Raw genomic sequence first — 23081 nt, 5'->3', positions numbered from 1 at the left:
ATGACTCTGACTTATTCTTTCTTTTCCCATCTCTCTGTTTTCCCAGAAAAGCTATGTGTTGTCCGGCATGAGATGAATGCATTCACTGCAGTCGAGGAGAGTCAAGTAAGGATGCTTTACTCTGTCTTGTGAGAGAAAACAAACAGTGGAATAGATAAAAGCATTCATTGCTCTTCTGATCGCTGTCTCACACTCTCTTCCTCTGTATACTGCACTGTCAATAATCAAACCTCTCTCGCTCACTCCTCCCTCTCTTTCTCCTTTACTTCTCCAAGCTTGTCTGCACTAAGGCATATACAATAATATATTAATGAAGATTCCACTTCCTTAAATAATTCAAGTATTTGGATCACTGAGTACCAGCTGTTATCCTTCTCTTGATTCAGAATTTTTATTTATTTATTTATTTTTTGCTCAGCTAAGTGCATGTGAATTAGTTATGCACCTGTAGCCATCCACTTAAATGTCTATATTTCAGAAGTCTGGGGTCTTGGAAACTCTGACATATGGTATATTTCTCTTCATTTAAGACTCATGCATTGCAACATGAGTATACATGTATATACATCTGTATGCATGTGTGCAGATGAAGTTGATGAGAGGGAGGAAGTGTGTGTGTGTGTGTGTGTGTGTCTGTGTGTGTGTGTGTGTGTGTGTGTGTGTGTGTGTGTGTGTGTGTGTGTGTGTGTGTGTGTGTGTGTGTTTGTGTTTGAAGTGGGCACATGCTCACACCACAGTAGGAGAGAACCAAAATTAGAAATGCGAATTCAACTTCTCCTCATCACAGAACATTTCACATCTATTGACCTCCTGATATCTGACACCTGCTCACTCTCAGCAGACTACACATCTTCTCAGCAGTGGGCAACTGATCTCACTTCCTCCATAATCAACCAGGCGACATGGGCGGCACTTCACACATCTCAGGAGATTCCAGTCAGATTTGGCTCATTTGGGTCTTTTGTCATCTCTTTTTGGCTCTAATATCAGCACGCCTTGTTTTTGGTCCTCTGTGCACAGCAATCAATAATCTACATTAGAACATGTTGTTCTTTGTTTTTGTATGATTGTGATTCCTGTGCAAATACATTTATAGAAAAGTCTGTGTAAACACTTTATATTTGTATGTGGAGTAAAATATCTCAGGGTTATCATAGTCAACTAAAATGAAAGCAACTAATTTAGTTTAATTTAGTTTAACATGATGCACTTAAAATTGCATAAAACTAAAATGTATGACAGCTATAAATAGTCACACACACACACATACACATACATACATACATACATATATATTATATTCATTCATTACACACAGACTGATTTATTTCAAATGTTTATTTCTTTACATTTTGATGATTATAACTGACAACTAAGGAAAATTCCAAATTCAGTATCTCAGAAAATTTGAATATTGTGAAAAGGTTCAATATTGAAGACACCTGGTGCCACACTCCAATCATCTAATTAACTCAAAATACCTGCAAAGGCCTTTAAGGTATCTCAGTCTATTTCTGTAGGCTATACAATCATGGGGAAGACTGTTGACTTGACAGTTGGCCAAAAGACAACCATTGATACCTTGCACAAGGAGGGCAAGACACAAAAGGTCATAGCAAAAGTGGCTGTCTGTTCACAGAGCTCTGTGTCCAAGCACATTAATAGAGAGGCGAAGGGAAGGAAAAGATGTGGTAGAAAAAAGTGTACAAGCAATAGGGATAACCGCAGCCCTGGAGAGGATTGTGAAACAAAACCCATTCAAAAATGTGGGGGAGATTCACAAAGAGTGGACTGCAGCTGGAGTCAGTGCTTCAAGAACCACTACACACAGACTTATGCAAGACATGGGTTTCAGCTGTCGCCTTGTGTCAAGCCACTCTTGATCAACAGACAGCGTCAGAAGAACCTCGCTTCAAAAAGGACTGGACTACTGCTGAGTGGTCCAAAGTTATGATCCCTGATGAAAATAAATTTTGCATTTCCTTTGGAAATCAGGGTCCCAGAGTCTGGAGGAAGAGAAGAGAGGCACACAATCCACTTTGCTTGAGGTCCGTAAAGTTTCCACAGTCAGTGATGGTTAGGGGTGCCATGTCATCTACTGGTGTTGGTCCACTGTGTTTTCTGAGGTCCAAGGTCAATGCAGCCATATACCCTGCATATACCAGGAAGTTTTAGAGCACTTCATGCATCCTACTGCTGACCAACTTTATAGAGTTGCACATTTCATTTTCCAACAGGACTTGGCACCTGCACACAGTGCCAAAGCTACCAGTACCTGGTTAAAGGACCATGGTATCTTAACTGGCCAGCAAACTCGCCTAGAAAATCTATGGGGTATTGTGAAGAGAAGGATGCGATATGCCAGACCCAAGAATAAAGAAGAGAGCTGAAGGCCACTATCAGAGCAACCTGGGCTCTTATAACACCTGAGCAGTGACACAGACTGATCGACTCCATGCCACGCCGCATTGCTGCAGTAATTCAAGCAAAAGGAGCCCCAACTAAGTATTGAGTGCTCTACATGCTCATACTTTTCATGTTCATACTTTTCAGTTGGCCAGGATTTCTAAAAATGCTTTCTTTGTATTGGTCTCTGTGTAATGAATGAATATAATATACAAGTTTCACTTTTTGAATGGAATTAGTGAAATAAATCAACTTTTTGATGATATTCAAATTATTTGACCAGCACCTGTATATATATATATATATATATATATATATATATATATATATATATATATATATATATATATATATATATATATATATATATATATATATATATATATATATATATATATATATATGAACATGACAGCACAGCACAGCTTGTCATACAAAATGAAGCTGACATGGAAAACAGTTGGTTGGAACACTGTACACTGTGAGGTTTTTGTTTGTTTGTTTGTTTTATGCCTGTATGCCATCCCTCCTTCATCTATCTGTCTGCATGCTCATTAGTCTGTCTGTTTCCCTGTCTATCTTCCAATTCCTCATTTGTTACATCTCACCACCCAGTTGCTCTTTCTCTCCCCCTCCTATTTTCTTCCTGACATTCTCAAATGACTCTGACTTATTCTTTCTTTTCCCATCTCTCTGTTTTCCCAGAAAAGCTATGTGTTGTCCGGCATGAGATGAATGCATTCACTGCAGTCGAGGAGAGTCAAGTAAGGATGCTTTACTCTGTCTTGTGAGAGAAAACAAACAGTGGAATAGATAAAAGCATTCATTGCTCTTCTGATCGCTGTCTCACACTCTCTTCCTCTGTATACTGCACTGTCAATAATCAAACCTCTCTCGCTCACTCCTCCCTCTCTTTCTCCTTTACTTCTCCAAGCTTGTCTGCACTAAGGCATATACAATAATATATTAATGAAGATTCCACTTCCTTAAATAATTCAAGTATTTGGATCACTGAGTACCAGCTGTTATCCTTCTCTTGATTCAGAATTTTTATTTATTTATTTATTTTTTGCTCAGCTAAGTGCATGTGAATTAGTTATGCACCTGTAGCCATCCACTTAAATGTCTATATTTCAGAAGTCTGGGGTCTTGGAAACTCTGACATATGGTATATTTCTCTTCATTTAAGACTCATGCATTGCAACATGAGTATACATGTATATACATCTGTATGCATGTGTGCAGATGAAGTTGATGAGAGGGAGGAAGTGTGTGTGTGTGTGTGTGTGTGTGTCTGTGTGTGTGTGTGTGTGTGTGTGTGTGTGTGTGTGTGTGTGTGTGTGTGTGTGTGTGTGTGTGTGTGTGTTTGTGTTTGAAGTGGGCACATGCTCACACCACAGTAGGAGAGAACCAAAATTAGAAATGCGAATTCAACTTCTCCTCATCACAGAACATTTCACATCTATTGACCTCCTGATATCTGACACCTGCTCACTCTCAGCAGACTACACATCTTCTCAGCAGTGGGCAACTGATCTCACTTCCTCCATAATCAACCAGGCGACATGGGCGGCACTTCACACATCTCAGGAGATTCCAGTCAGATTTGGCTCATTTGGGTCTTTTGTCATCTCTTTTTGGCTCTAATATCAGCACGCCTTGTTTTTGGTCCTCTGTGCACAGCAATCAATAATCTACATTAGAACATGTTGTTCTTTGTTTTTGTATGATTGTGATTCCTGTGCAAATACATTTATAGAAAAGTCTGTGTAAACACTTTATATTTGTATGTGGAGTAAAATATCTCAGGGTTATCATAGTCAACTAAAATGAAAGCAACTAATTTAGTTTAATTTAGTTTAACATGATGCACTTAAAATTGCATAAAACTAAAATGTATGACAGCTATAAATAGTCACACACACACACATACACATACATACATACATACATATATATTATATTCATTCATTACACACAGACTGATTTATTTCAAATGTTTATTTCTTTACATTTTGATGATTATAACTGACAACTAAGGAAAATTCCAAATTCAGTATCTCAGAAAATTTGAATATTGTGAAAAGGTTCAATATTGAAGACACCTGGTGCCACACTCCAATCATCTAATTAACTCAAAATACCTGCAAAGGCCTTTAAGGTATCTCAGTCTATTTCTGTAGGCTATACAATCATGGGGAAGACTGTTGACTTGACAGTTGGCCAAAAGACAACCATTGATACCTTGCACAAGGAGGGCAAGACACAAAAGGTCATAGCAAAAGTGGCTGTCTGTTCACAGAGCTCTGTGTCCAAGCACATTAATAGAGAGGCGAAGGGAAGGAAAAGATGTGGTAGAAAAAAGTGTACAAGCAATAGGGATAACCGCAGCCCTGGAGAGGATTGTGAAACAAAACCCATTCAAAAATGTGGGGGAGATTCACAAAGAGTGGACTGCAGCTGGAGTCAGTGCTTCAAGAACCACTACACACAGACTTATGCAAGACATGGGTTTCAGCTGTCGCCTTGTGTCAAGCCACTCTTGATCAACAGACAGCGTCAGAAGCACCTCGCTTCAAAAAGGACTGGACTACTGCTGAGTGGTCCAAAGTTATGATCCCTGATGAAAATAAATTTTGCATTTCCTTTGGAAATCAGGGTCCCAGAGTCTGGAGGAAGAGAAGAGAGGCACACAATCCACTTTGCTTGAGGTCCGTAAAGTTTCCACAGTCAGTGATGGTTAGGGGTGCCATGTCATCTACTGGTGTTGGTCCACTGTGTTTTCTGAGGTCCAAGGTCAATGCAGCCATATACCCTGCATATACCAGGAAGTTTTAGAGCACTTCATGCATCCTACTGCTGACCAACTTTATAGAGTTGCACATTTCATTTTCCAACAGGACTTGGCACCTGCACACAGTGCCAAAGCTACCAGTACCTGGTTAAAGGACCATGGTATCTTAACTGGCCAGCAAACTCGCCTAGAAAATCTATGGGGTATTGTGAAGAGAAGGATGCGATATGCCAGACCCAAGAATAAAGAAGAGAGCTGAAGGCCACTATCAGAGCAACCTGGGCTCTTATAACACCTGAGCAGTGACACAGACTGATCGACTCCATGCCACGCCGCATTGCTGCAGTAATTCAAGCAAAAGGAGCCCCAACTAAGTATTGAGTGCTCTACATGCTCATACTTTTCATGTTCATACTTTTCAGTTGGCCAGGATTTCTAAAAATGCTTTCTTTGTATTGGTCTCTGTGTAATGAATGAATATAATATACAAGTTTCACTTTTTGAATGGAATTAGTGAAATAAATCAACTTTTTGATGATATTCAAATTATTTGACCAGCACCTGTACATATATATATATATATATATATATATATATATATATATATATATATATATATATATATATATATATATATATATGAACATGACTAAAAATGGCAAAAAAAATTATGATACTGTAACTAAAATAAAAAATATATATTTGAAAATATGAATACAAAATATGGTAGTATCTCAATGATACTGAAATTACACTGGTATCAGCCGATTTTGTATGTTTAATTGTTCATATTCATGGTCATTTCCTCTCATTTACTTGATAATTATCAGCTTTATAGCTGGATATCATGCATCCCGAATGTTGAGTTTAAAGTCTCTAGGGTGTTTGTCCTCCAACATTGGTCTTGGCTAAATGTCACATTAGTAAGATCTTTGCATGTACTAATTTCAGGTGGGACCCGATCCTAGATGAAAGACTAGATTTAAGCCACTGACTCGTTTTCTAGTTAGTCAACCTAATTGACCAAATTGATTCTGTTCTGTACTGTCTCTCACATCACAATTTCATGGCCACACAACATTCTGGAACATAAGTGAAGCACATGAAGAGAAACCTAAGACAAAATTACTTGTGAAATTGATCATTTATCCATTCTGACCCATTTTTGCCCTCTCTGGATAGTGCTGTCATAAAAACAAAAAAAGAGCTCATTCATTTAACCTTTTCACCTTTCTTCTTTTCCGCCAGTTTCTTCTTTGAACACAGACATAATATTACACTATAAATAGCCACGGTTAGCGCTAATGGCCATGTCCTCTGGGAAGACTTTAAAAATGGTCCTAATTATCAGTATAACACATTTGCCATGTATTCAGACCAGATTCTTCACAGCAGAGTCACACTATTCATGCTTAAACAGTGAGTCATATTTCTGCATACATATTATTATTTATTAAATGTTCTTTTAAATTACATATTTTGGATGAAACAACTGATTCATTAAAAATCTGTCTAATTATCTGTGGATCAATTAAAAAAAATCATTTAGGATGATCTGATCAGTACCAGTAAAGAGGCATAATTTATTTTTCCTTTTGTGTCCCGCAAAAGAATATTAGGGGGTCATAGGTTTTAGAACAACACAATAGTAAGTAAATGATGACAACATTTTCATTTTTGTGTGAACTGTTCCTTTTAAATAAAAAAAAAATATATATATATAAAAAAAAAAAAAAATATATATATATATATATATATATATATATATATATATATATATAATATATATATATATATATATATATATATATATATATATATCTTTGTTTTGTTTTTTGTTTTTTTGTTTGTTTGTTTTTTGGCAAATGTACAGTAGGCATAAAACTAATTCTGGAAGTTTTAGCACATGGGAGAAAAATTAAAAAAGGTAACAAAATTCCAACTTTTTGTCTCACAGTTCTGACTTTTTAAAGAATTTCTAGATATAAACTCAGAATTGCAAGATATAAACTTGCTAACTGTTTGAAGAAGAGTCTGAATTGTGAGATATAAAATTCACGTCAAATTTGTGAGATAAAATGTCAGTGTTTCAACAGAATGGCAAGATATAAACAGAGAAATTAAACAACAAAGTTAGAATTGCAAAGAAGGAAGTCAAGATTCTGAGTTTATATCTCACAGTTCTGAGTTTATGTATATTACATGGCGGAAACATGCTTCCATAACTGCTTTAAAGAGTTTTGGGGTGAACTATTCCCTTAAGGCCTATGGACATTTGTGGCATTGTTATGGACAATAAAATGAGAAGCACATTTAAGGTAATGCACTTAAAGCAGAAACCACAATGATGTGGTCTTTCTGATTTAATATGTTTATCGATGGTTTGTGGCACAAGCTGTCCAAATTTTATTGTGTGAAACATTACTGCTAAACTGCACTATAGCTCTCTGGTATGGTAGCAAACACAAAGGGCACTCAGCAGAGGCATAAATATTTCGTCAGAATAGCTGCAGGGAATGAGAATAGCCATCTCTCCTACATGACAGCTACAAGGTACAGCGCAAACAATCAAGAAGCAGAAGCAAATCCCATCTTTTTGTGAGCAGAGTATTACAGGCAGCATGCTGCTATATCTCTCTTATGGCATTAAAGCTACACTGTCGCTGCTGTGTGTGTGTGTGTGTGTGTGTGTGTGTGCACGTGTGTGTGTGCGCGTGCGTGCGTGCGTGCATGTGTGTGTGTGTGTTTGAAAGAAATTGCATCCATGATTTAAAGCTCAGAAAGAAATGGCTTTGTGATTGCAGTGTGCTTATGAAGTTACAACAACATACAAATGAAAGATTTGCTGGTTATGATCTATGATATATCACTATTGTAAAGTAACTATCCCACAGCCCATATTCAATGGGAATTGTGATATTAATACAATCTACTTTTATACTTTCTTTTCCTGCATTCAGTTCCATAATATCCTTCTCTATAGTGTCTTTATCTCAAATGACACATTACCTGATATATGATATTCCCACATTTCTTAGATTGCACTTTAACTGTATTAATGTGTCAATATTGTAAGGGAATGAACAGTTTATAATTTGATATGTGTGCAGTGTCATGATATCTGATATTCAAAGGTACTTAAAGTTCACATGTGTGTCATTTAGGGATGCGCTATTGGATACCCACAGTATTGTTGCCTATTCTTTTGTGAATAAAGGATCAATTACTTTTTGTTTTAAACTTTTTTAAGCTATAAATAACAAACAGCAATATCACATTTCTTTTAAGCCAAAAATCATTAGGACATTAAGTAAAGATCATGTTCCATGACGATATTTTGTAAATTTCCTACCATAAATATATCAAAACTTAATTTTTGAAATTCTTTTGGACAACTTTAAAGGTGATTTCGATCACCTTTTTCGATTTTTAAAATTGATGAACGAAGTATTTCGATTTCTTTGCACCCTCGGATTCCAGATTTTTAAATAGTTGTATCTCTGCCAAATATTGTCAATCCTGACAAAACATACATCAAGGGAAAGTTTATTTATTCAGCTTTCAAATTATGTATAAATCTCAATTTAAAAAAAAAATTTGACACTTAAGACCAAAGGTCCAGGGTCACATATATATATTCTCAATTTGTTGCCCGAGTTATTCTAATTTAAAATAATAATAATAATAATTCTCTTTAATTTATGGAAATGTATTATCATTATTAGTTTATTTATATAGAACATACTTAAATCACAAAACAGAAATCCCAACTTTAGTTACAGCACATACAATATTTTGTTTAATTCTGAGGTACACAAACAATATTTAGTAAAAAAAAAAAAAAAAAAAAAAGGCTCTCTTTTCCCTGACCCTCATTTTTAAGAGTTTCATTTTGCACAAATTTTCTCTAAAGCATCTGTTGTTGTTTATCTATTCGAATTCTATGGGTGCCGCTGACATTACTCATCCCAATACTGATGCAATCCATGTCATTCTGGTCCGGCAGTCCACTTGTTAAATGACCATGTGTGTGCTTGTTTGTGAGCAATTGTGGGCACAAATGTGCTCACGCTCAACTTTCGTGTGTGTATCTGTAGATATATCCTTCATCTCATCTGTATTCCGCACTGACGTTCCTGCTGGGGTTACTTCCTGCTGCAAAGGGTGAGAACTGAGCTCCCTCACCTGCCGCTAACAAGCTGTGTTTGAGAATAAATCACTTAACCAGCACAGAAAGGATGGTTGGCCTTAGGGCCTGTTTTATTTATTTGTGTCTCATCAAACTGGTTGATCACGGTGAATATTAAAGAGAGCAGCAGTTCAGACAGAGGACAGAGAAACTAAAAGGTACTGAATGGGTGCACTGAGATGTTAGCTGATGCAGGAACTCCCTTGAAGGATCACACTGATACATTTATGTGCAATAAATTTCTTTGCACTAGGAAAACAAATTTGGATGTGTTTAAGTAAATCTATTAATGCGGAGAGAATCTGGCTGGCTGGTTCAGTCGAACGTGCAGAACTGGTCAGGGATCAGCAGTATTATACAGATAAACTTTATGGTGTGTAAGAGTATAAGCATTAGAGGAATCAGGCCTTCGGGGTTCCTGCTCATTTTTAGATTAATTGTCAAGTGCTCGGGAGGCACAATCATCCAGAAAACTGAGATCAACAGAGAGAAATAATCATCAAACAAAATTAAGAACTTTTCCCTCCAGGATAGCATGAGATATTGAATGCATACAGATTATTTGACATTTTTTGTGCAGTTATTTACATCCTTTGAAAGCTTGCAGGCATGTTTTATTCCTTATGTTTCTGCCCCTGCCGTTCAAAGGCTGTAGCGCTTTAATTCATAAATGTGATCTAACAAAAATAAAGGGCAAATATTATCCATATATGCTGTTTATATTGCTATGTATGGAAGTAAACATCTGTAACATAACATTTTTGATTGTGTTAATTTAAAACCCCAAAAATGCAACCAAACCCACAAACACTGGCTGAATATCAAAAATATGAACACCACACAGGGATTAATTATTCTGAAATTAACAAGCATTTGTATTCACACGCCTTTTTCCCAATTAAATGCAGCTATATCTTAAGACATACCTTTAGATTTAAAAACAACTTTTTTTTCATGTCTGCTTTTATCACTAGGCCTATGTACAGTATTGTTCAAAATAATAGCAGTACAATGTGACTAACCAGAATAATCAAGGTTTTTAGTATATTTTTTTTTGCTACGTGGCAAACAAGTTACCAGTAGGTTCAGTAGATTGTCAGAAAACAAACAAGACCCAGCATTCATGATATGCACGCTCTTAAGGCTGTGCAATTGGGCAATTAGTTGAAAGGGGTGTGTTCAAAAAAATAGCAGTGTCTACCTTTGACTGTACAAACTCAAAACTATTTTGTACAAACATTTTTTTTTTTCTGGGATTAAGTAATCCTGTGAATCACTAAACTAATATTTAGTTGCATGACCACAGTTTTTTAAAACTGCTTGACATCTGTATGGCATGGAGTCAACCAACTTGTGGCACCTCTCAGCTGTTATTCCACTCCATGATTCTTTAACAACATTCCACAATTCATTCACATTTCTTGGTTTTGCTTCAGAAACAGCATTTTTGATATCACCCCACAAGTTCTCAATTGGATTAAGGTCTGGAGATTGGGCTGGCCACTCCATAACATTAATTTTGTTGGTTTGGAACCAAGACTTTGCCCGTTTACTAGTGTGTTTTGGGTCATTGTCTTGTTGAAACAACCATTTCAAGGGCATGTCCTCTTCAGCATAGGGCAACATGACCTCTTCAAGTATTTTAACATATGCAAACTGATCCATGATCCCTGGTATGCGATAAATAGGCCCAACACCATAGTAGGAGAAACATGCCCATATCATGATGCTTGCACCTCCATGCTTCACTGTCTTCACTGTGTACTGTGGCTTGAATTCAGAGTTTGGGGGTCGTCTCACAAACTGCCTGTGGCCCTTGGACCCAAAAAGAACAATTTTACTCTCATCAGTCCACAAAATGTTCCTCCATTTCTCTTTAGGCCAGTTGATGTGTTCTTTGGCAAATTGTAACCTCTTCTGCACATGCCTTTTTTTTAACAGAGGGACTTTGCGGGGGATTCTTGAAAAATAGATTAGCTTCACACAGACGTCTTCTAACTGTCACAGTACTTACAGGTAACTCCAGACTGTCTTTGATCATCCTGGAGGTGATCATTGGCTGAGCCTTTGCCATTCTGGTTATTCTTCTATCCATTTTGATGGTTGTCTTCCGTTTTCTTCCACGTCTCTCTGGTTTTGCTCTCCATTTTAAGGCATTGGAGATCATTTTAGCTGAACAGCCTATCATTTTTTGAACCTCTTTATAGGTTTTCCCCTCTCTAATCAACTTTTTAATCAAAGTACGCTGTTCTTCTGAACAATGTCTTGAACGACCCATTTTCCTCAGCTTTCAAATGCATGTTCAACAAGTGTTGGCTTCATCCTTAAATAGGGGCCACCTGATTCACACCTGTTTCTTCACAAAATTGATGACCTCAGTGATTGAATGCCACACTGCTATTTTTTTGAACACACCCCTTTCAACTAATTCAACTAATTGCCCAATTGCACAGCCTTAAGAGCGTGCATATCATGAATGCTGGGTCTCATTTGTTTTCTGAGAATCTACTGAACCTACTGGTAACTTGTTTGCCACGTAGCAATAAAAAAATATACGAAAAACCTTGATTATTCCGGTTAGTCACATTGTACTGCTATTATTTTGAACAATACTGTATGCTGTCAGTGGGCTTCTTTTATACTCAGTGCATATAGAGCTGTAGCCTTTGTTGAGCCTTGAAATAAGGTGTTTATTGAAAATTTAATTAAATGATTAAAATAATTTATTGCAATATATTTTAAAGACATTTTTTCTTCTTATGGGATGCTAACGTTTAAATGAGCCACTGAGAACGCAGCACATTTTTCTACAGGGAACGCTTGCTCCCTGGCGTTTGAATTCGGAACTACATTTTTGTTTCTAATTGCGGGAGACTAGAATGTATAATGTATATGTTTATTTAATGCATACTTGGAGATTTATGAAACATCAATAATATAAAAGCGGGTTTTATAAATAATAGCTCTAGTGGTAACTTGTATTCTGGGATTTTTTTCTTAACAAGTTGCAGATAAGGTTCGACTGGGCGGAACTCTTGTTTCGTTATGTTTCAACACGGTAATAAACCAGTCGCACAAAAAGGAAACATACGTTTGGTTTCTTGTCAGCATTTCGGTTAATTGTTATTTTAGTTATTAAAACAACACAGCACAATATAACTGTTTTATTACGTCGACTTTTCCCTGTTTGCTTTTAGCAGTCTCTTTTTTTCGATTTTGGAGAATAGCTAGAAAAGCTTTGACAAATAATAAATAATGTCCAAAGCTGCAGTTCCTCTGCGAATTCTCTGTATTCACGGTTATCGACAGAATGGGAGCTCTTTTAGAGAGAAGACTGGAGCATTACGCAAATTATTAAAGAAACAAGTGGAGCTGGTGTATATTAGTGCACCACACCAAGTTCCTGCTGTTCAAAACGAAAGTGAGTGTAAAACTGATATTATGTTTGCTGTACATCAAAATCAAGTGTGTTGCCTAGTGTCAGATGTACATTAAAATTATTTAAGCTCTCTTGGTACGTTCGTATCATGTTTTAATCTGTCAGTCTGATCTTATTACTTCTTCAATAAATTCAGCCAATCAGATGGCCAGTGGTGGTGATGAGGACCAGAGGGGCTGGTGGTTCTCTGATGTCCAGGCACGAAGTTTCAATGCTCAGCAGGAGTGTGAGAGCAGCCTGGGTCTAGAAGAGAGTATAGAGACTGTGAAAACTGCAGTGAAGGAACTTGGCTCCTTCGATGGCATCCTGGGCTTTAGTCAAGGTGCCGCCCTGGTGGCTATGCTGTGTGCCCTGCAAGAACAAAAACTGGAGGCTGATTTTAATTTCCGCTTTGCCATCCTGGTCGCCGGATTCCGCAGTGTCTGTTCCCAACATCAGCGGTTTTACGAAGGCACGGTGATAACAATCCCCTCTTTGCATGTCTTTGGACAGGATGACCATGTAATTCCAGAGGAGATGAGCCGAGATCTGCTGCCAGCGTTTGATGGAGCTCAAATCCTCATTCATCCTGGTGGACACTTTGTCCCGGCGGCATCTTTGCACAGGCAGACATACAAAGACTTCCTCAAGAAGTTTGAGTGAGAGGATAAAAGAGTATCTGAGAGTTCCCGGCATAAATCACGTCTAAATTAAATGTACTTCTTGAAATATTGCTACATTGTAAAAGCCTTGGAAATTGAATGGTCAGTAATAAGATGTTTTACACTGATCTCAGGGACATGGTTACTTGAATGAAGTGCTCTATTGTTCGTTGTCCAGCTAATTTGCTTCACAGAGTCCATCTAAAGGATATTTCGGGGTTCAAAACATGTTAGGCTCTGTAGCATGGATTTGTTTGCCACAGAAAATAATATTAATATATGATATTAAATAAAATATCAATTATAATATATTTGGGAGTTTTCGTTTTTCTAGAATTGCAATTACAGATTTTATATTCATTGAACAGTTTATTGAACCTGGGAAAAAATTAACAGAAAATCTTTGTTAAATATCATATTTGATACATCAGGCTTTTATGGCTTATGTAGTATGATATAGGTGAATATGCAGCTCATACTCAAGGAGGAAATAAACACACTTAACTTTTATTCGGAGGCCCAAACTGAACAAAAATATGCAATTCGATGCAGTTCCTGATATTTATATGCCCAAAAGTTGAAATCCTCATAACTTGTAATGTAAATAAATGAAAGTATATAACAGTATAGCAGACTAATTTAAAATGTATTTAAATTCCAGTTGTCACTCTATATCTACCAATAATATTTTTTAGAAAGATGATACTTAAGTTCTTAGTTTTATGATCAGGACATATTGTTATATTCAAAACATAAAATCCAATGCAATAAAATGATGACAGAGATACAAATAAACTTTCATAAAAAACCTGGTGTATTGCCTTTGATACTCACATTTTAACATGACATCAATAATTTAGAGTTCTCAGAAACTTGCATATTAAATATTATACAGTCGGTCTAGTAGAGTCAAAGCAGGCATGTTAATTTAATTTTATAGTTTGATGAAGTGCTTATATTAATTATTCTATACAACAAAAAATTGTTAGTGGAGCTGTAAAGTCCTTAGGTTGTTGGAATACTGTTCTGGGGGATGAACTTGATGAAATTCGTGGGTGGATTTTCTGTATGTAATTTGAGTTTATTGCTGACACATGCAGTACCTCCCATTTCCATTGGGGGCGTTAGTGAGAGTTTTTCCCCTGAAGTTGTTTATCATTTTGATTTCTTTGTCTGTGTCTGTGTGTGTTTGTGTGAGCTCACAGGCAGATTGGGGACTGTGTGTTCTCGTGTAGCTTAAAGGGAGTCTGGCGGCCCAGGATTCATCATGATTTCCAGATGTTTGTGGGAAGCACTCCTCTATTCTCACTCATTCTTTCCAATGTAGCCGGAGCGTCCCTGCACCGTCCCTTTCCTTTAATTGAACTGATCTATCACTTTTTTCCCACTCTTTCTGGCTCCATCCCTTTCTTCTTCTTGTAAATGGTTATAAAACTGCTCTCTCTGTAAAACAGCTCAGATATTAGGCTTTGATTTATTTTATAAGCAGTTCACACTGTAAAAGGGACATGATGATGGGGGCGGGGGGTAAAATTAGGAAAAACTTTCATGCTGTTTTTGCGTTCCACCAAGAAACTTTGCATTTGCTCGCGAATCTTTTACATTCTTTAAAATGATTTGTGAGCAAATGCAAAGTTTCTCAGGGAACACAAAAATTTTGTGAGTGAATGCAAAGTGTCTCGAGGAAATGCAAACGTTTTGCAAAAGAATGCAATGATTCTTAGGGGAACCAAACTTTTTGCAAGTAAATGCAACATTTTTTCAAGGGAATGCAAAAGTTTTTTCGCAAGAGAATGCAGATGTTTTGCAAGCAAACAGAAAAGCAATGAAATTTTCCCTCTCATTTCAAATAGTTATATTTCCTTTTAAGGGCTCCAAAGGGTTTTACAGAAACCTTTAGGAGCGTTGCAATTTCTTTCATTTATTTTTCTATGAGAGATCCACATCATCATTTGTCTTTTTTCTTTTTCTGTTATTTAATATCTATTTAGTTATATATAATTATTAGAAATATTATATATAAATATGTAGATTAAATATTTGTAAATATGATTTCATTATTAACACATCTATTTTGCTATCAATACCAAGTCAATGACCACATTTTACAGCTTCCCCCCACCCCTCGTTTGTTTTCCCCTCTTTCCTGCCACGTGTCTCTTTCTCCACTCAAACAGATGGTTTTGATAAATGGAAGACAAGAGAAGGGGAGAAACACAGAAACTCCCTCTTGCCAGTAAGTTTTACAACAGCTCCGTGACTCCGGGCCTCAGGAATCCATGGTCTTACACAACAGCAGTGGTCAGGGGTGTAGAGGGAGAGTTGTGTATGAAATGTCTGGAAAAGATAGACGTGAGTGTTGTGTCAGGCTATATTTTGACTCTGGTGCATTATAGTAGAAGGTAGGACCTGTGCAACCTATGTTAAAAGTAACAGGAGGTGTATTTTTGTTTGTTTTTGCTCTTGTTTTTATTTTTTCTGAGGAATGAGGAAGGTGTGGTTTTGAGAATGTGGGTGGAGCTACAACATGTTTTTATAAGAGTAGTAGGACTGAGTAGTTTCATCCTGCGCCTTTAAACAATCTTTTGCATCCTGAAAGCTGGTTATATGGACTTTATCACATTATTTCTGGACTTTTGTATTTATTTTTGCCTTAATACTGGAAATCTACATCTTTATGTGAGAATTTTGAGGAGTGATGCCTTTGGAGAAGTGATGATTTTGGGTATCTACTATCTAATTTGTCATACGTTGGAGTCATGTATGTGTTGTCATACAGCCAAACATGGTCTTATTTCAATGATGTATTGTGTTTATTATAATGGTTTCTGTAGTCTACATAGCTGTAGCCTATATATGTATGTATTTATGCATGTATGTGTGTGTGTGTGTGTGTGTGTGTGTGTGTGTATTAACATATAAACTTAAACTTATAATAAGATGAATTATTATAATAAGATAAATCTTGTTGAAATGTTGCTTTGTATATTTGAAGAAAACTGAAAGATACTTAAGAGGTTTCCCAGAAGAGCAGATGAATGTTAATTCCAGGAAATTTTGTTATGGTGAAGAGGTCACTGTTTTGGTGGTGTGGCCAAACCGACCAATCAGATCTCAGCAGTGACAGAATAGGTGGAGGGAGTTTCCCAAGGAGATTACTTAACCTAAAGAACAACTATGATGTCACTGCGATGTCAGTGTGAGGAAGCACATGGTCCGTATTTACAAACAAGAGTAAGACAGGGTGAAGAACAAGGGATTTTTCCTACGAAAAATGTTTAATGTTCTGAGATAGGGTTTTTTTGTGGGATTTTTTTTGTTACTGTGTTGTTGAGGGTTTCTCTCTCTCTCTCTCTCTCTTTCTCTCTATCTCTCTCTTTCTCTCTCTCTCTCTCTCTCTCTCTCTCTCTCTTTGAGGGGTTGGCAGTACCTTATAACCAGGAAATCAGGAATTCATCCAGCAGAGTGTGATTTGAGTTACTTATTATTTATTTCCAGCTTGATCCATACACACAGTCCTGCCACTTCATGGTTTTCCTGTTTATGTGGACACACATTTCCTGAGTTCTTAACTTTGAAACTCATGTTTTCTTTCTATCCTTCTGTCTTTCTTTCTTTCTGAGCTGCTTGGACTCTCTTTGCTATCATTGGTAAGACCTACAAGGTTTCGGTGAAAAGGAAATGCTTCGATCTGAACCAAAACGTTAAAATTCTTGTGGTTTGGCTGTTCCTTTTTCTTTTTAGTTGTTACCAGGGCAAGTTTGGGTCAATCAGAGGAGCTGACAAATCACAGACTATACTTTCCATTTCTAATCACTGCATTTAATGTATCTTATTAATTTGTATTTGTCTATTTAAATGGATATAATTTATTGATATGGGAAAAAAAACTGAATTTAAACTTTTATTAGAGCAAATCATGTTGCTGTTTATGTCTTACATTATTTTCTCTGCTTTTCTGCTTCAAGGTCTGACATTGTCCAGTTTATCTTCTTTTAGAGGCTGAATGTGTAATTAATCATTCTTAGAGTGGCAGTGAATCTGTCCGTCCCTGTATGATGCCCTTGGCCCTGAACAGTAAGAGTTTATGTGCTGAGGTTCAAGTATCAGCACATGGTCTCTTACTTGTAGGGAAAAGAGTCTCTATCAACCTCTCATCACTTTGTTTCAAAGTATTCACTTTGTTTTTTACTTTTGATCATTCAGCAACAAATATGGAATGTCGCAAGTTTAGCATTAATGACGCAACAATTTTCAGAAAGTTTCCAGATCAAACTTGAGTAGTAAAGACAATACAAAAAAGAAAAAAAAAGACCTTTTTTTTTTTAAGGAAGTGTGGTTATTTACTGTTGTCTGCTAAATGATGAAATGTAATGGTCAACATGGTTAGACAAAGATGCTCAATTTTTTTTATTTTTATTTTTTTTATTAACCCAGAAAAAAATAATAATAATCAGATAACCCTGAGCAAAACTATTGATTTTACCACTAAGTAATACGGAAACTAGAAAATAAAAATGCAGAAGAACAGAGAAAATACTTTTTAAATCAAATGTTGCCTGTTAAATGATTTTAAAAAAATTTAATGATCAGCAGGGATTAGATGCTATCTTTTTTTTTTTTTTTCTTCTTCTTTTTTTTTTTTTTACTTGGACCCATTTTAAAAATGTAGACAACCCTGGCTACAAATGTTTAATTGTAAAAAAAACTGGCATAATTTAAAAATATTCAAACCAAAACAGGGGACATTGTGTTTGCATGTTGATATTTTATTTACTTAAGAAACTCATGAAAAACATTTCTGAATATAATTTCTTTCTATTACATAAAATGGTACCAAGCACAACACTTGCCCACAGATTGTTTTCCGCAACTACAAACTCTCTCCTCAAGAGGGCGATGTTAAACTGCTAAACTTGGATTTTTTTTTTAGCATTTGGGCCATGTTCTATTGCCCTCTACTGAAAATTACTGCAGATTCAAATACATTTAGACAAGACATCCCTGCCAGTTGGATATGTATTAATTACTCTCTGAATTCACTAAAACAACTGCCCTGCTGCTGTACCAGATGGCACTGCAACCAGTAAAAAAAATGTATTGGTTTCATCAGTTATACAGTACATTAAACAATATTCGATCACCCTATCCTTATTGAAACTGCCTCTCCTTGTTCCACAGGAAATTGTCTGGAAAGAAAGGAGCAATCATTGGCACTCCACATTAGAATGAATCACTTGGCCATCAGGGAAGAAACTGAATCATCAGGAAAACATTAGAGAGAAACAATTGTATATTTTGGTACAGTACATGCATCAGTTACAATGGAAAGCGAATCTGTTTGTATTGAAGTATGTTGTGCAAAGAATAAAATTTTTGGTCTCAAATCAAGAACTTCAAAGAATCACAATCTAGCTTTGATGTATTACAGCAGGCAAAGTCTGAGAAAAAGCATGTTTACTTTGAAGTCAACAGAGACGTCTTTCAATTGAGTTTCAGAAGGAGGAAAAAAAATATATATATATATATATATATATATATATATATATATATATATATAAGTCAGACGTTGACCTACTTTCTGAAATCATATCATTCTGCTTCTTAGAAAAGCCTCCATTAGCTACAGTTTCTGGTTACACACATGAAACATAATTCAGCCAGAATCATTTCTGATTCTTTCAGTTGTTGCTATAACACCTGCCCCTTGGCGACCATGGCTGTAGACTGTTACCATGTGCCATCGCTACAGTAACAATCTAAAGCCACGGTCACCATGGAGACAGCAGAGTAGGTGTTGGCATGGTAACTGGAAATAGTGCAGTTCTATTGGCTTGTTAGATGAAACGCCATGCCTCCATAGCACAGGACTCCCCCAATACAGGCTCAGATATACACAACTGTTTGCCGTCACAGCCGAGTATTTCTGATGAATGCGTGCATGCGCATTTTAACAGCGTTCCCTTTTCTATCACAACCAAAGTAATACAGATGTAAGGCAAAAACCCTGTATTAGTGTTGTGTGTTTGTGATGCTGGAGCCAGACTTCAGTAGCCATGACTGTAGACTGTTACTGTACTGTTGGACTCCATAAGCAGTAAGCAGTCTAGAGCCAAGGTCATGAAGTGCTGGCAAACTGGTGAAGACTCACATTATAGTCATGCTGGGCAAGATCGAGGTGAAGTCAGCTCACATGGAGAGACGGAACAGCTACTGCAATTAAAGAGACGTGTTACAAAAACCACAGCTGAACTCAAACAAGTTTTAATAAACACCTAAAATGAATCTACATAAGATATTGCTTTAATGTAATAATTGATTGTGGCCATGAATCTGATACATAACAGGGCTTATTTCATTAAAAGGGCAGTGGTTTGCCCAAGCAGAATGTTTTCGGGAACATTGATTCCCATGAGCTTCGCTGCTGGGTCAGTGACGTAGATGCTGGCTTGAACCCCTTGAAAGTCGTTCCATTTCCTGAAAGCTTTTTTTGATTCTTTTATTCTCCATATATTACCTTTTATTTATTGACTCTTACTGGTAGCCCAGTGCTAGACTGCTTAAATTAATTTAAATGCATTCAGGTCTGAAAGGAAGATGTAGATTGACAGCAATAACCGCTGTCCATGGTGCTGAAAACAACTGCTTTTACTCTATTCTAATGGACTACCATTTATTATACAGTAATAGTCCTACTTCACAGCATTGTGTTTAAATATATGACTGATTAAGCTATTATCGATTAATTTTAAAATAATTGTTTCTTTTACTTAAAAAAAGTGATGTAAAAAGAAATTTCATTCAGAAATTGCTAGTAAATTCTACAAACAATTACAAAGAAAAGGCAAGTAACACACTGAACGGAATGTAACATTTTGAAGTAGTAAGACTGAAATGGTATTTTCTTGTAAAACCTGCTCAAATAATCTAGTTTGGTAGAGTTATATGCCTCAAGGTGGTGACAAATGAATAGTAAAATGAAATGAAATGGAGAAGTTAGGCGAAATATGATGAGCTGACACCCTCAGCTTTTATAGCATATTTCTGTACCCAGCTTTAGTGTTATTCTGCTCCAACTATCTCATTTAAAATAATTCAGACATCAGAAACTAAAAACAGTGAGGATGAGCAAATAATGTTAGAATTAACATTTTGGTTACACTGTTCCTTTAAGAAACAAAATATATCTCGGGTACTTGTTTTAGTTCAAAATATAGCCTATTGGTCATTAGTGTCATTAGTTATGCTTATTCAATTGTACATTCATTAATTTAGAGAGAATGAATAAAGATGTCATAAGTGAATGAAAACGGACCCTTCTTTAACACCCCCGCTAAAAATAAAATGATTGTGCTACAATCGTTTGTGTGTGAGTGTGTGTTTGAAGCTGAGCGCGCGCTGTCTCTTTAAAGGGTTACTGTAGGTGACTACGAATCATCTGCAAAGTGCGCAATAGTGACGCAAACATGACTTCAACGCCTGAATACACGTCACAGAATCTGTGTAGAAAAAAAAGTAAACGGAAACGTTAGGTAGGAAGGAAATTCATAGCCTACACTCAAGAGGGGAGGACTGAGGGAGATAAAACAAACAACAACAAAAACGACTTTGTTGAATATAACGGCAAAAATAAAACAATAGTTAGTGGTGGTTCGAAGGCATCTAACGTTACAGGAAAGAAAAGAGAGCGGGAGTGTTGCCATGTCTAGCTGTAATAAGCGACTTGATAATTGTTTTCTCTCTTAGAAATATGCGGTTTTAGGCTTAGAATACACACTAGACTGATTCGAATGGGTCCTTTTCCTACAGCTACTTTTATTTCGAAGCCTTTTACAAGGAATCATTTCCATGCTAATTTAAGGTAAACGTTTTTTTTCTGTCAGGACCAAGCAACAACGACGACAGCCATCTCTACCGGAAATCTCCCGGTGTCACACATTCACGAGAGTGTTTAACAGCGAAGACTCGGATGTACGTACGTACATTAGATGCTTCACTTACAGCGACATAGCGGATAGACTTATTTCACGAAATGTATATACATATACACTGCAAAAACATACATTTCTAACATGTCTGTGACATTACCGAAAAGTTAATACGTAATGAGGCAAACGTATAATGAATAATAATACAAATTCTAACTTCACGAATTAATTGTCTACTCTTTTTAGATCATATTCTTTAATTTAACTCGTGAAAGCAAGCTTTTTTTCAGCACCAAATGCATTGCCCAATAGACTGTTCTCTTTAAAGGGTCTTCATGCTGCCCACGTGCGAAAAAAGTGAGTCACACTGCAGCAAGTTTCAGGTCGCCTGCAATGTGCCGTACATCTTTTAATAAACACGCACTACAATTATTATCTGGAAAAAGAACTTCTAAGACTTTAGTATTTGGCAACCATCAGGTCATTTCTAAATGAACTTCCAGGCTGTCATCGTGTCGTTTTCAACCAAACAGTGTCAAAACACACTTACCTTGAAACACAGAGTCCTCGCCAAAAATGCAGTCGATTTTCTGATGGCTGCCCGTTTTCTAGTACCTTGTCTATTAGATGTCGGCGCTCCAGGAGGATGGCTTGGTGTACTGCCTAATGAGAAGTTCTTAGTGTCTCCATTTGGGCCACTGTCTGAACTCATCACGCTCGTCTTGTCTTCTTTTTCCTGGTAGAAACAAGCAGCTCTCAAGCGCTTTTCTATCTACCGTGCGCTTTTTATAGAGATCTGATAGTACTAGTAAGCTGGAGAGGGAGGGGGACTCATTCACTAAAAAGCATCACCTACTCAACTACGCGCGTGCACTACGTCATTGACGGAATTTTGTCAACGGGGCTACTATTTATAAAGACCAAGAAGAGTTTGTATTCTCACAATGCACAGTTAAACGAGCAAAGAACGATTATATATAGACTATGCATCCTTGTTCCTACAGCTGAACCTTCCAGTTACACTCTCAAGACTGCAAATATATATCTAAATACATTTATTTATTGTTCTCTTGTTGCTATTCATGGTTTACATCCACACAACCTTTTAGTGTATTTTTAGATGTTAAAGGATGTTAAATAACAACTATCATCGGAATCATTAAGCATCTTGGTTTAACCAATATATAACATCCAAACAACCTTTTCACCTATGAATTAACTGCATAAATTGCATATCGTGACTGATCAGGTTGCAACACTTTCCAGTGTACTGCTACTGGAACAAATATTACACAAAATGTGGGAGTGTAAAGGCCACATTTACCAAAAATACGGCAGAAACACACATATTTTATGGTTTAGAATTTTTTTTTTTTTTGATGTAATACCACAAATGAACACATACGATGTTTTCAGTTCAGTGTTTCATCCAAGTGTACCCCCTTTATTTGCTACTAATTTACACATTTTTGTGGATTATGGTTGTATTTGTAATACTGTAACACACACACACACACACATATATATATGTATGTATGTATGTATGTATGTATGTATATTAAAGTTAGAGACATTTAGCACAAAAACACGTGTTACAGATGGTGAAACAGTTACAGCACCCCTCATGCTTCTAAAGTGTACCTTCAACAAAAGCTTAAAGTTAGGCTTTATGCCATCAAATCAT

The 23081-nt window shown here is 36.5% G+C and overlaps 1 protein-coding gene and 1 long non-coding RNA gene across 2 annotated transcripts; one reads left to right on the top strand and one right to left on the bottom strand.

Annotated features, from left to right (window-relative positions):
• Positions 1-12460: 12460 nt before the first annotated feature.
• On the top strand, positions 12461-13726 carry LOC113054481 (esterase OVCA2-like). The gene is made up of 2 exons (XM_026220064.1): positions 12461-12810; positions 12965-13726. Exons 1-2 carry the CDS (start codon positions 12645-12647, stop codon positions 13468-13470), a joined length of 672 nt encoding a protein of 223 aa, XP_026075849.1. The 5' UTR covers positions 12461-12644; the 3' UTR covers positions 13471-13726.
• A 4491-nt stretch (positions 13727-18217) lies between these two features.
• LOC113054480 (uncharacterized) lies at positions 18218-22691 on the bottom strand. The gene is made up of 2 exons (XR_003277385.1): positions 21948-22691; positions 18218-19682 (listed from the first exon to the last, which is right to left on the bottom strand). It is a non-coding gene; the product is annotated as an uncharacterized LOC113054480 (long non-coding RNA).
• Between the last annotated feature and the right edge of the window lie 390 nt (positions 22692-23081).

Source organism: Carassius auratus, chromosome 35 (genome assembly GCF_003368295.1).
Source record: "Carassius auratus strain Wakin chromosome 35, ASM336829v1, whole genome shotgun sequence".
Taxonomy (NCBI): domain Eukaryota; kingdom Metazoa; phylum Chordata; class Actinopteri; order Cypriniformes; family Cyprinidae; genus Carassius; species Carassius auratus.
Note: the sequence above shows the minus strand (reverse complement) of the source record. Positions and strands in the feature narration are given on the sequence as shown.

Bases quoted from the DNA above. Each gene is read 5' to 3' on its own strand.
- LOC113054481 (XM_026220064.1), top strand. From the start codon at position 12,645: ATGTCCAAAGCTGCAGTTCCTCTGCGAATTCTCTGTATTCACGGTTAT. The intron at 12,811-12,964 runs GTGAGTGTAAAA...CAATAAATTCAG, and splicing joins TCCTGCTGTTCAAAACGAAA to CCAATCAGATGGCCAGTGGT.